The sequence below is a fragment of the Centruroides sculpturatus genome, unplaced genomic scaffold, assembly GCF_000671375.1.
Source record: "Centruroides sculpturatus isolate CEXI.00-Female unplaced genomic scaffold, Cexi_2.0 scaffold411, whole genome shotgun sequence".
NCBI classification, from domain to species: domain Eukaryota; kingdom Metazoa; phylum Arthropoda; class Arachnida; order Scorpiones; family Buthidae; genus Centruroides; species Centruroides sculpturatus.
In genome coordinates, this window is record NW_019384776.1 from 105,982 (window position 1) to 120,907 (window position 14,926).

Genomic DNA, 14,926 nt, shown 5'->3' on the forward strand with positions numbered 1-14,926 from the left:
ATAGATGATGTTAAGTAGTCAATATATAAATTAGAAAATGTTTATCTGTATATTTAGAAAACTAGTTAAATCCGTGATAGAAATCTCTGTAAAATTAGTTCTATCCATATAATGCAATTTAAATGTTTAAAGATAAGTATGGAATGTCTTACTTTTGCTTAGAAACCTGTATGTTCCACGGAATCCAGTATTGTTTCCATTTTGCCAGTCTGAATGAAACTCAAAGATAAGGCTGTTCCCTGAGGAGTAATGAGTCTGTTCTATATCTGCTATCTTCCCACAGAGGACGATGTTCCATGGACTCTGTTCGTTCACTCCCGCTTCATCCAAGTGAAGGAACAATTTGACGTAATCTCCGTAGATACATCTGGCGAAAAACAAAAATCATATTCGAAAAACTTATCGTTACAAAAAGATTGTTCTTGACGCACACTAATTAATATGAAAGAAGAAACAATTCAGAAATTTTTGAAGCAGATAAGAGATAGATTCTTTTTATGTATATAAAAAAAGCTTTCTTTTTACATTAAAATGTTTCTTTGCTATGTGAGAAAAATATGCTAGTAAAAAGCAAATTAATTACTTGTTACATTAATTAGAAAAATATTTTATTATAAAATGAAAAAAAAATAGAATATGTTAAGTAAATATGAAATTTTGGATGGTTAAAATTAATTGTAATGATGTAAATATCTGTTTATTTTAGATAATTTTAATGGCTTAGTGGATATTAATATATATACTTTTTTATTCAGCCCTCCGAGCATTAAGAGGATCATACTCATTATGGGTTCTGCCAGACACAATAGGGATGAGGAAAGGGTTCCCATATATTTGAGATAGACCATCCCCAAAAACTTTCTAAAAACTGAATTCGATTTCGGATTCTCAGAAGGATAGGTTGACGCCTTAACCAATTCGGCTATTCGGCCTATTAATAATTTTAACATCAATTCAGACATTTTTTTTATTTAAAACCTAAAAAATTAAACTGGAAAATATATTTTTTAAGATTTTAGATATCATTTTAAAGCCCACATGAAAATTTTTATGAAATAGAAAGCACAGTTTAACAATAATCGTTTCTGTTCTTTCAATAAACACAGTTTGTCATTTTTAATTATAATTTTTGTTTTTTAAATGACGAAAATCAATAACATAATGTTTAAATTACTTTTTAATATTCCACTATTTTAATAACGTAAATATTTACATTTATATAACATTAATTATCGTTTAAAATTTAAATAAAGAAATTTTCGTTAAGTATTATTTCAAATTGGAGTAATCATCAAAAGTGAGATACTTTTTTCAATAGAAAATTAATAAAATTACATTAAAATTAGTGGAAAGAAAAATTTTATTGCTTATGGAAAAACAATTCCACGCATTTAATCATTAATTAAATATTTAGTTTATCTTCCTCATAAAGTCTTGAAAATGTTTCTGTTCAATTGTTTTCATCGTTGATTAAAATCCATGCTTCTTAACTAATTAAGAGGATAAAAATCAACATTTATCTTGTTTCCATCCCGAATTACCTTTTAAAATAAATATTTATTAAACTTTTTGTGACATTAATCAAAGGAATGCCGGAAGTATTGCTATTTTGTTGAATACGATCAACTCTAAAGACAGTTTTAATCAATTTTCTTTTATTATTCGAATTAATTTAGTTTTTATTTATTCGTGTTAATTAAACGAAAAACGAGAAGAATAAATATATTACAGTAAGTTACTTAGAATTACTTTAACTAAGTTACAGAGGGTTTTTTATTGTTCATTTAATTTCTACAAAAAAAATTTACTTTAATAATACAGTTATATAATATAATATGGAATTTATGAATATATAATATAATATTTAACTTCCTATACTGGAAAATAAATTTTTATTTGTTTAGCATTAACTAAATTATTATTATTTTAATTTTTGACTCTTTTTGCCCGGGCACTAATCATACCCGTCTCGGTCATACCCGCAATGGGCCAAGTAGTGTTCGACATATCGGGACAACCCACCACCAAAAAATTTCTGTAAATTAAGTAAATCAGTGCTGTGACATTTGATGATAGGGAAGCTGTGTTTCTTTAAGAAGCCGACTTCCAGGGGCAATCAGTTAATTGCGCGTCAGTGATAGTCTAGGGCAGGGGTGGCGAACTTTTTGAGCCCGCGTGCCATACTGTAAGCATACTTAGCTTTAAAGATGTTTATGCGTGCCGAAGTTTTAAACTTCGAATAACGATATTTAAATAAACTAAACGAAAATGCTTTAATTAGAATAAATGAAACAATGATTGAAAAAGACAAACGATAAATCAAAATCATATGATATGTTACGTGCCAGATCCTTATGTTCTCCTTATGTGCCACTTTAAGCACGCGTGCCATAGGTTCGCCACCCATGGTCTAAAGAGTGTTTCTCAACCTCTAACGAATCGTCTCCACCCTTCAACGTAGTATCGCCCCCTTCACTTCAAAATTCCGATGCCGAGAGCCAATGCTAACGCCAAATTCGTACTGCATTGAATAGACTAGTGACTAGTATAATGTTATTTGTTTAATTATTGTACTATATAACGAATAAAATATCTAATTATTCTTTATAAAATGTTTTACTATATCGCCCAGAAAATTGTTTTTTGCCCCGAAAATATAAATTGTTACTAATCGCCCCCTCAACATGGAAAAACGCCCACATGGGGGCGATATCGCCCCCGTTGAGAAATACTGGTCTAGGGTCCATTCGTATTCGTTTGTTCGATAAGCCAATAAACACCGTAGACTTCCCTAAATGTATTTTTAACATCACAATTACATTCTGAGTCGCTAGCCACGATATAAGGGCTAAAATTATAAATAAAAATAAAACTTATTTGGCGAAATAAAATGTGTGGTGGATATACAGTACATACCTGGTACAATATATTCTTCAATTATATTAATATACTTTTAAAGAAAATTATAATTAAATATAGCTTTGTAAAGACACGTACATAAAAATAACATAAAATATTTTTTACTTTTTAAATCTTAAAACAATCCCCTTATTCAAATAGCTCCCTACGAGTGACTAATGGATGGAATCAAAGACGGTCCTGGTAGGTGCATGCACACGGGCTGCCAAATCCCGAGGGTGCCGATACCGGTCAATGTCAAATGCCTCTTTTGTCGCATCACTAGTATGGACGCGACAGCGTTGTTGTAACTTTTAAACGTTTCTCACCATAGCTGTAAAAATCTAAATATGTTAAACTTAATAGATTGTCCGTCGTTTGTTTTCTAACTAATTCGTTTTAGGACCAGGGTCCACGAAAATTTCCAAAATTTACAACTTTTCGGTCACTCTCATTGAACTGGAAAAATTTCTCTCTTTATTATCTAATATTACGAAGAAATCAGTCCCCACTGTATTCGGCTAGAGATTTGGTCGGTTAAGCTTTTAAGTAATATTCCGGCTCTTTCAACAGGGTTTTGTTTATGTTCCCAATTCCCTAATCGCTTAATTATTTAACCACTTCTTAAGTAGAAATAAGTCGAAACCGGTTACTTTGTACTCGAATATTTGTAGTCTTGGGAAAAAAGTGGAAAGACAAATTTTTATGACAACGGATACATAAATCGTAAATTTAAAGAAAATAAGTTCTAGAGTCTTTTCTGTACCTGGTGCATCTTTCTCATTCATTAAATTTAGTTGTAAATGATGATGTCAAAGCGACAGTTAATTTTTTAACATTATACAAAAATTGTACACGTTTTTTCTACATCCCCTTAGAGATGGGATATACGAAATTGTAATATCACTGATTTAACATTGAAATCCGTGAGTAATATAAAATCGGAGAGCGGAATAAAAATATTAAATATTTTAATGAATTTTTTAACTCCTGTCAACTATACAGAACTATCATAAAAACATACTAGTAAATTCTTATCGGTTTGGTTAAGTTATAAATCTACTCGTGGTTCACGTAATCGGGCGAAAGCGGCCAAATATCTAGCGGGCAGGCGGCTAACAGCCCAGAACCGGTCCTGAATAGAATTAAATGCGGTATACGTGTAGCATCCACTCAAGGTCATAGGCTTCCACCAGCTAAACCGGGTGAGGTTGGTGCTCTGTAAAGCGCATGCGCGAATCTGGCTTTTTAGATGCTGACGATATAGCGCTTCCACTCCGCTACTATTATTCGAATATACAATAGCAATCTTATTTTTTTTCACGTGTAGTATAGAAATTTGTAATAAGATACATAATGCGGTTATAATAAAATATTGTGCGATTATTTTCATATAATTAAAATTAATATATATTTATTTTTTAGACAATACAGTGAAAGCAGCGCATCCACCGCTTCCAATGACGGCACGCCACCGAAGTAAATGATTAATTAAACGAGTTATTTTAGATTGTGTCTTTGAACATACTGTATTTACTGTAGGCCTATTTAAGTAAACACTCAGACAATTTAGTAATTTTATAAATTATATCGTTAATAATATCGTTAACTACGTTTAAATACTGTATAACTTATTAAATATGACATTATTAATAATGAAATTTTTGAAGAATTTTACATTTTTTGAGTTTAATATCCCCATATTAAACTCAATATATATAACAACATTTTACCGTTAATCATTTAAGCAATAGCTAGAATTTAGGCGAAAAACTAAATTATGCTTATTTGAGTGATTTATTTGAATGATCATTCAATTATTGAAAAAAATCCATCAATATTTTTTGAAAAATTAATCAATATGATTAATAAAAGCTTATTTCGATTCGTATTTCATCCTAACAAGAAGCATACAATTCTCAATAGCTTTGATATTTTTCATAGACTGTAGTAATAAATTGATTTAATTTATTGTATTTTCTTGAATTATAGTAAATATTAGCATTATATTCGGATAAATGAAAATATTTTACTGACTCTAAATTCTTCTTTTGGACATCAAATTCGTCGAAAGTAATTTCAACAATATCTTCCTCGTGTCCTATGAAAGTGTACAGAAGACAATCAATATTGTCTTCGTAAGGGACGGGCCAGTTGGGTGACGTAAAAACACCATATTCTTTACCATACGTATCATCAAACACCACACAATTGCAACCTGAAAAAAAGAACAGGTTTTGATCTTTATAGTGTATTAAAATGAGAAAACTCCACATAAATCAAATCAATCTAGTGTAACATTTTTGAAGCGTTAAATTTATAAAAAAAATTATTCGAAGTGTAATTTATTCTCGAGCATTTAATAGCAAAGTATCTACTGATAACTGATTGCAGCAATTAAACGATTTATTTAAGCGGAATCTATTGTAATCTAGATTTCTTGATGCAAGAGAATTTAATTATTTTAAATAATGAAAATAATATATATATATATATAAAAGCATAATCATTTTATTTTCTGAACAAAGTTAACTTAAACATTTCTACACTTTTGAAGAGATTACGATTGCGTTTATCCATCGTATGTAAATGTTTGGTTGTTTCAAAACTATTAAGCTGTAAAGAATATTAGTATTCATGATGGTTATGTCTCATGAATATTAAAATATGCATCACATTCTTAACACGAATAGCAACTGAACTTTATACGGTACTTAAGAGTATTTTAATGTCGGTTTTAACAAAAGAATGCCTATTAATAACATTATCAGTAGAAATATATTTGATTAAAATTTGCTTTTTAATTATAAACAATTACTTAAGTTTTCACAAATCTAATATGCAGCTGATATGACTTATAGACACATGACTTTTTCTAACATTTACTTATCAGAAGTTAACATCCGAGACTATAAATGTTATCCTTCTCGTGCTTTTACTGCATATCTATAATATAAAAAGTAGTGCAAATATATTTGAATTTATACGAAGTCTATGTAATAAAAATACCACCATTCACGATAAGCAATAAAGATTTTGAAGTTGAAAACAACTTAATCGCTATTATAATGGAGAAGCAGAGAAATCATTTGTATACTCAATCTTCATGATTATTATGTCCATAAACTTGAATAATCCTCAATAAAATTTATTGTGGCATCGATTTCCTTTATGCTTTATTTCTTCCTTCGAATTTTATTGGTTTGAACTCTTATAAATGAGAACCATTGATTTTTTCCAACAATTAATTTCAAACAAGACGAAATTAATTAATTAGAATTAAAACAAAAATAAATTCTCGGGTATAAAATTGTTTTAAGTCATTTAATGTTAAATTCAGCAAATTACTCACTTTAGAAGTTTATAATTTAAGTTTCATTCGTATATATAAATCATTTCTAAATTAAATAAAGTAACTTAGTTACTCGCTACATTAGCGATTTAATTTAAATACAAAATTAAATTAAGTTAATTTAATATTTGAGAAAGTCAAAATTATTATATTTATACAATAGAATATTCATTGATATAACCTTAACACTTTGTTAATTTCTTAAAGTAAAAATAAGAAATTGCCATTTTAAACAAGAGATAATAAAAGGAATTTTAAAATACATGCCTAACTATTGCCATTTGGTTTGCCTATCGTGCAAGCTAAATGGCAGCAGTTTTCTCTAATGTAGGTTTTCTTGAATCGGCAGACAACTCAAAAGTAAGCTCGCGTGCAGTTATATTCCTAAGATGTTTGGCAGTTATAGCTGGATAACGTTCATTTCTTCATGGCAGTCCTGGTTCAAGATGACTTTTCTGGTTTTCGTGTATCCTGGTTGTATTGGAATTATCTCAAAAACCAATAGACAGACAACTGTTTTACTTCTAACTTATATAGCCATTAGATGACTCTACTTGACATATTGGCATCCACTACCTTTTATTTCGCCTGTATTTCTCACTGATTTATTTAATCAGTTCTTAAAACCAATAAAAAGCAACTTTCTAATAAACTTTTTTTCTTTTAAATAATTATGTGTTATTTCCCAAAAATTTATCGAATTTAAATTTGTTTTTAATTATTTTTTAAAATCAATATTCAAATCTGTTATTTAATTAAAATACGATTTATTATATCTAATTTGAAAAATTTTAAAGTAGATTATTAATAAAAATTTTTGTGAAATTACTGTTTCTGTCACTTAAATCCATTTCTATCGTTGTAAGGAATTTAAAATAAATTCTTTCTGTATAAAAAAAATGTCAAACAATTGAAAAGTTAAATCCTTATACAGCTTTATATAGAGAGAGACTGTATGAAACGAAATCCTATTTTATGCGACGTGTCCTCCAAAAGAATTTAATGTGAAGTTTCTTCTATGAAACAAAAATTTATTTTTGTCTCTTGAGTTTTCTTCTTATGCAGATTTCATTGGATGCTGATAAAATATGCTAAAGTTTACAGAGATTAAGGTACCTTCGAGACCGATGAAATTATTAATTTTATTATAATAGAGACCCAATTTCAGAATTTAAATATTTTTTAATTAATTTTAGAAAACTAATCAAATACAAAGCAAAAAAAAATATATTTTCGATTTATTAGAAATGTTCTCTTTTGAGTAATCGAAGTATAATAAATATATATGAATTTTAAGTTAATGCTTTATTTCACTTCATTAATTTTAAGTTACAGACGAAGCTGCAATGTGACGAGTCAAAATCAATGTATTAATGTAATTATACGATACATTTACAGCGAACGCATTGAAACAATCTTATATTACTCACGCTACTATGACAAAACTTACGAATTATTAACTTAGAATCTAAGCGAAAGAGACCTTATCTGAAACAAACTTTTTCTTTCTTCAATAATAAAAAACACATTAATAAATTTTTCATAAGAAATAGAAACTGTCTTCAAGAAGAGAAATAATGAAAAAAAAATTGATACTAACAGGAAAAATGAAGATAACATGGAATGTAATTTAAAAGATACCTCCGGATATAGTTGCTAAATGACACGAAAAGATTTGTATCGTACGAATCTTTGCCATTGTATCATATTAAAGTCTTCAATTTTATGTAACTTATAAAATGAATCATTTGATTATGACAATTAGTATCAAAAAATGAAAAATCTATTCACCAAATGCAGTCTTATATATCAAATTATTCTGCTTTCTTAGTATATATAAATCATGTCGATAATTTAAGATAATTTATCGTTAAAGAAATTTATACATAATAATGACTTATATTAATGATAATGCTGACATGTAATTTTTAAATATAATAACGATTAGTTTTTTTTTATTAAAAATATAGTCAGCTTTATATAAATATTTCTGGTTTATCCGAAAAGGATTGAAATTTAAAATTAAATTTCATAAATATATAATATAACTGTTATAAAATTCTATAAAATATATATTTTAAAAAATGTCAGTCAATCACAAGAATGATTTTTATTATTTAAAAATCAGTGAAAATAATCATAAAAGAAAAGTATTTTAAAAAATAAAATAAAGTAGAAGTCGTTGTAATTTAATGTAATAAACATGTTTGAGTATAAAGAAATCTGTGTCTTAATTTTTGTTGAAGAATATATACATTTAAAATGTCAGATTTGTCATCATTTTTCGAGATTTTAAATCAATTTAATAATTAGAATTTTTTAAAAATTTTTTTACGGTAGCGTATACGAAATAAATAAATTCAGAAAAGTATTTGAATATGCTGTTAAGATCATTTATAATGTATCAGTTTTATGACGGATGGCTATTAAAGTTAGGTGAAGGTTGTCTAACTGCTAATGCTTAAGAAATCATAGTATAGTGGCAGCATGTTTGGCTGTAAGCCACAAGTTTTATATTACATAAATTGAAATATATTTTGTTAATTAATTCTCTCCTCCTTTATTTAAAGATTGTTTATAATTAAAATAATTAAATGATGGTGTAATGCAATAATTTCTAGTTTAGTTTATGATAAATATCGAATCAATTCTAGTGGCGAATTCAGACTTAGAATCTAAACTTTTAAAGGGTCTCGAACTTTTAGGTACAGCCTTAAGCCGCTTCTCTCATTCGTAACTGAGTTCAATAGAACTATCGCTAATCTGAATAAGGCTCGACAGAATACCGTTGTTGCTTATGTTTTAATTTAACTTATATTAATAACTTGACGATAAAATTAAAATATAATCGACATAAAAAACACAAAAAATTAAACAAATCTCTAAATTTTATTAATAAAATAGATATTACACACATATATAATAAATATAATATAAATACAACAACTAAAGCTTATTCTACAGATCAAATCCTTAAACAACCAGAACAACCTTATCTGGATTCTACCGAATGTGGACAAATGCACAAAGCAGAAACCAATGGAAAAGAGAAATCCATGAGGGATTCAACCAGTCCTTGGGCGGAGGAGAAAGAAGAAATAGCTATTACATATTATTAAGATTAAAAAACTATTTTTATATTTTATAATATTTTTCTTTCTAATACAAAGTATTTGACATCTTTTTAAAATATTTACTAATTAGTTTAACGCCTGTACTTTCATTATGCTCGAAGCAAATATCTCAGTTATCCCTATCTTAATGCAAGCCGAGTTTCTGAAAGGATAAGGGATCTGATTATATTTTTTCAAAATTATTAAGAAAGAAAATGAAATTGTTAGCCATTTGGGTGAATCTCGTCTCTTTGACAATTGATTGATCCTTACAATATGCTATAATATAAAAAAATACACTTCATGTTTAAGTTTGAGGAAACTGAACATCTCTACTACGTTTAACTGTTGTTATAAGATTATAAAACAAACATAAAAATTCACAACAAAATTATAGCCTGTAATAAGAAAATACATTCTTATAAACTATGTAAAAACAGTAATTAATGTAACAATAATAACCTAATTTTTGAAGCTAATTTGGTTACAAAATTACTTAAAGTGTTTTAAAGTGAATACTGCAGATTTAGGCCTATACAATTAATAAAACTTTAATGAAGCAATATTTTGCTCACTAAATATATAATAAAACGTTTCTTAATATTATATTTCCTTATCTTCAAAAGCACATTAAAAAGGTCCGGACACAATTTCATGTTTAAAATATATGAAGAACATCCAGTAAGTGAAATATCTAACAATTCAATTTGAATTTGCCATAAAGTTGGCACTTTAGTGTCAACTTTATGGCAAATTCAAGCAAAATCAGATTCAGAAATTATATTGCATGAACTTTATTGTATGAGAAAAATTTTTCGACGTCAGGGAGACTATTCAAAGCTTATAATACTAAGCAAATGCGAAATTAAATATTTACATTCGAGAAACGCCTAAATTAAGAACGACCGTTCATGGCAGATTTCATTTTTATGCAAAAACAATATAAATTTTTAAGATGATAATTACAATTTCTTGAAAAAAAATGATTACACTAAGCAATTTCTCGTAATATACATTTATATATGTTTTGAATTAGTACAGCATCAAAATATCTATAAATAAAAAATAGTGAATTCATTTATTTCGAGTTTGTAAAAGTTTATAATATTAACTATTAGAATTCACTTACCGAACAGCTGACGAGGATGGTATTCAGTTAGAAGTGTAATTTTCGATATAAAACCGAAATTGAAAGACTTGCCTTTCAAACTCTATGAAAATCTCCAACTTTTGTCTTTTGAATTAAAGCGAATTTAGTTACATTGTACGGTTGTTAGACGAATATCATTTGTCTTTCATAACCGCATGCAGCTGTTGGTGATTTAGAATAACCATTAAACCCTGGCGTACGGCCACTCGACGGTGCCTATGAGTTAACTTGATGGAAATCTTTGCGTAAACAAACCTTTGTATCATGTTCGCTGGCTTCCTCTATCAGAATGTGTCAGAAGCAATTTAATGAGATATGATTGTTATCGGTGCTTGAACATTTGTCTAAGGGTGATTGTTAACAATTTCGGCCTATTTGACATTTCATGTTAGTACTGTTTAGTATGTCAGAGCTTAATTATTGTTTCGATGACGTGATGTAAACTACATGCATTTTATTCATTACTATGCGAATACCAAATTCAGTTTTCAGGTCATCCGAAAATACTTTCATACTATAAATTAAATATATTTTATCACAATTTTTTTAAAGAAATATTTGAAATAAACTTCAACGTAAGACGATTTGAAGTTCTGTGGAATAAACAAGAATTTATTTTCAGGGACTTTTTTAAAATGTTTTCTTAGATTTTTGTAGAATTTTGCGAATTGAATGAAAAAACAAAAAAGTCTACTGTGTTATTAATATAAAAATAATAAGAAAAAATTTCTAAAAAAACAATATGTGAATTTTTATTCTTTAAAAATAATATTCTTTGTTTTACGAATATATCTGAATAGAACGTAAGAAAAATGTAAATAAATAATTCAAAATAAATTTATATTATTTATGATGTTAATATTTTATGTTAATAAAATCATTAAAAAACTGTTTGCTTTGAATTTTATTTTTCTGCTGTGTCTGTCTATCTTTAAACTTTTATTCCGAATCTGTAATAATAAAAACATAATATTCAAACTTTTAATTTACGAACAAGCATTAAATATAGTTATGCTTCCGCAGGTAATTATTTTTCGAAATAGTTCTTAGCATTAAGGTATAATTTTGAATACATTTATACAAAATTTTGGTTCTCCCTACCTAAATAAGAGTTTATTTATGACAATAATCAAACTTTTATCATTTTACTGTAAGCGTAATGCATATCTAAATTAATATTACAAGAAAATATTAAATTTTAAATAGTTTAAAAATATCTGAATACAGGCAATTCCTTATTTCAAAAAAAATCATAAGTTTTTAGCAAAACTTAAATTCTATTTATTTATTTCATAATATTTCAAATTTTCAAGATGAGTTTATAATATCTTAAAAATCACTTTAATAATTGAATAATAGTTTTGCTAAAATCATACTTTTTAAATGAATGTTTAAAATTACTTTCCATTGTTTATCAATTTCTTATATTTATTTATTATTAAAATATTATAAAATCGTATAAGTTTTTGTCAGAACGAAAAAAGAAATTAAATAGATTTTAATTATCTTTAAAAGTAAATAAAGAATTTATTTATTTATTTTATTACAGTTCTTAATTATAAAAATGTGAAATTTTATAATAATTGTTATTGTATTACTTTTAAAAAAATGCATTATTTGTGAATTATTGCCCCCTAAAACTTGAAAAGTAAATATTTTGATATCTTCAACTGTTACGCGATATGTCTAAGGGGGAAAAACTCTTTCCATATCAATGTAAGAAGCCAAATATTACAGTTTCCTAGAAAGTTTCATCCTATTACTCAGACTTTTCGTATAAAAAAGTCAAGTAATTTATGATAAGCAATAGAAACTATGGCCGAATTTGGTAGTTAAACTGAATGGTCCATAATATATATCACTAAAAACCATAGATAACAAGAAATACGAGTAGACTTATTACTTAGACAACAATTTATATTGAACTAAAACTGTCGAATTTGGAAAATTAAAAAATGCTCAAAAAATCTCTCTTTCTTTTCTGTCTTCTTTGCTTTTATTTTTTTTTTTTTTGAATATTGTAAATTGTGAATCGCATAAAAAATATTTTTCATGAATCATTATTTAAAGTTATTAATTTTTAAATGAATACTGTAATATCAAATATTTTCATAGAAAATTTGATTTTTAAGTTATAAAAATATATCTTTACGTCACAACTACATGTTTAGTTTTTATGCAAATTATTGAAATTATTTAGAAGCAGTTAAAACTTAAAAGTAACACACAGTCCTTATCTAGAATGAATACAAACTTCTACTTGTTAACCGCGTAATTATAACATCTTATCATGTAATTTATTTCTCTTACTATCTTCGAGTGGTGATGAATTGCTTTTAATCAACCTACCTGCATTAATAGCCCGCACTACAAGAAATAATGAGAAGTAGAGAACTGTGACCAAAGCTACAACAGCCATCTGAAAGAAGAATTTAGTCATTAAAAATATGTTTTATTAAACCCTATCTTTAAAATACTTAATTAAATATTACAAAAACAAAAAATTCAATCGAATATAATTGATTTTTAAAACTACTCTAAAATATTATCATTGATATTGAAGTAATTAGTAATTAAACATTTGAATAAAGTAACGATTGCATGTTTATTTTATAAAACTTTTAATTATATTATTTTTCTTAAACATATTCAAAATAAAAAAGTTTTTATATATTTCTCTTTCTGTTACTTCTATTCAGAGAAAGTAATAAAAAATATTAAGTTCATAACATAAATAGGGAAGATGTTAGGTTGTGTCAAGTCCAGTGTCACTCATATATCATGCACCACATTAATACTTAAGATGGTGAAAATTCTCCTCCGTTAGTGTGGTTTAATGCAAAAATTTTATCTCCGGTGCATTCTTAACTTAAATAAATGCGAAGGAGAATATAAAATATATATATATATATAAAGTAGAAACCCTCTTCTAAGAGTCAAAAGTCTTTCTGTACTCGAAACTATTCAGTATGGTTATTAAAGTTGAATTTCGTGGCGTTAAAACAAAAATCTAAGATATAAGAGAAATCAATATGATTTATCGTGGTTATAAAAACTTAACTATTATAAATTATACTATAAAGTTTTTCAATACTTTGTGAGGATATTATTTATAGATTATTATTCTTTATATAAATTAATAATTTTATATTTTGTTAAAAATATGTCATTTACTAAGAAGTATAGCTCATTTCAAGGCTCCTTTATAAAAGTTTTATGGAATGAAAAACGCTATAAATAACGTTAAGATACTTAAAAAATTTATATTTAAGAAGAATTCGAGATACTTACGTCGAAATTCGCTTAAAAATATTTGACTAATTTCTACAACTTTACAACAACAAATAAAATAGAGACCTATGGTAGGAGTTTACACAGATTTCTACGTTACTGAAGAATCCAATTACCATTCTTCCTCTTTCTTCATGTCTTAATCACACTCTTGGGGATCATAAAAATGGGAAAAAGTCTACACACGCCGTTTTTTCGTTTCTTCTGCCGCAAAAATCGCCATCTCTGTCACAATTTAGTTTAAGAGTCGGGAAATTGCTAGTTTGTTTTCTTTATTTTTTTTAATAGAAACTTTCGCAAAAAAGTTTTTTCATATTTGTATTATATAAGAAAAATTTTCTCAATTGCTAAGGAATAAGTACACAAAATCAACTTGCTTTACGCAAATTATATCTAGTAGAAAAAGTATTAATAACAGTAATTACAACGTCTTTAATTAAAAACTAAAACTAAGAATAGATTATTTGAAAAAACTAACACAGTAAAGTACAGTAATATTATTTTTTTCGTATTACTTTAAAAATATTAAAATTATGCAATGTTATTAATAGTAAATGATTTGTCAAGAATAAAAAATCTCATGACAAGTGAAGATTGAAAACTTTTATATGAAGTTTTTACTATACTTTATACATAATGCTAGATTTTTATTAATTCCTATAAAAATAATGAATATGAATATAGCATTTATTAACTTATATAAAAAAAATAAAAAATCTATACATTGTTTTCTTTCTAATATATAAAAAACAAGTTGATAAAAGAGAAGAATATAAATCAAATATTTATTTAAAAGTCGTAGTCATACGCATATTTATATACACAAATATTAAATTATATCAGTTCATGCTGGGTTATATTACTTGCACTCATTTCATCAAATGATTGAAAAGAGCTTAAATAAAAAAACAAAATGTGATCCGAAATATATTAATTTACTTTTTTATTCAGTAATAAAAATGTTAATTACGCAACTTTATAAGTGAAAATATTAATGATTAAAAACGCAATGAATTTATAATCCTAATAACAATTTCATACATTGCCGATAGCATTTTTCTAATTAATATCATTTATGTAAAATATAATGTTTTAAATATAAATTATTTTCTATTATTTTAA

At 26.4% G+C, this 14,926-nt stretch overlaps 1 protein-coding gene across 1 annotated transcript in view; it reads right to left on the reverse strand.

The window, feature by feature from the left end:
* LOC111629089 (suppressor of lurcher protein 1-like) overlaps positions 1-12,932 on the reverse strand; it is a 58,700-nt gene extending 45,768 nt beyond the window's left edge. Inside the window, exons 1-3 of the mRNA XM_023372952.1 lie at positions 12,863-12,932; positions 4,936-5,116; positions 153-367 (exon numbers count right to left, since the gene is read on the reverse strand). Coding sequence (XP_023228720.1) covers positions 153-367; positions 4,936-5,116; positions 12,863-12,932 — 466 coding nt within the window. The remainder of the gene's footprint in view (positions 1-152; positions 368-4,935; positions 5,117-12,862) is intronic.
* Between the last annotated feature and the right edge of the window lie 1,994 nt (positions 12,933-14,926).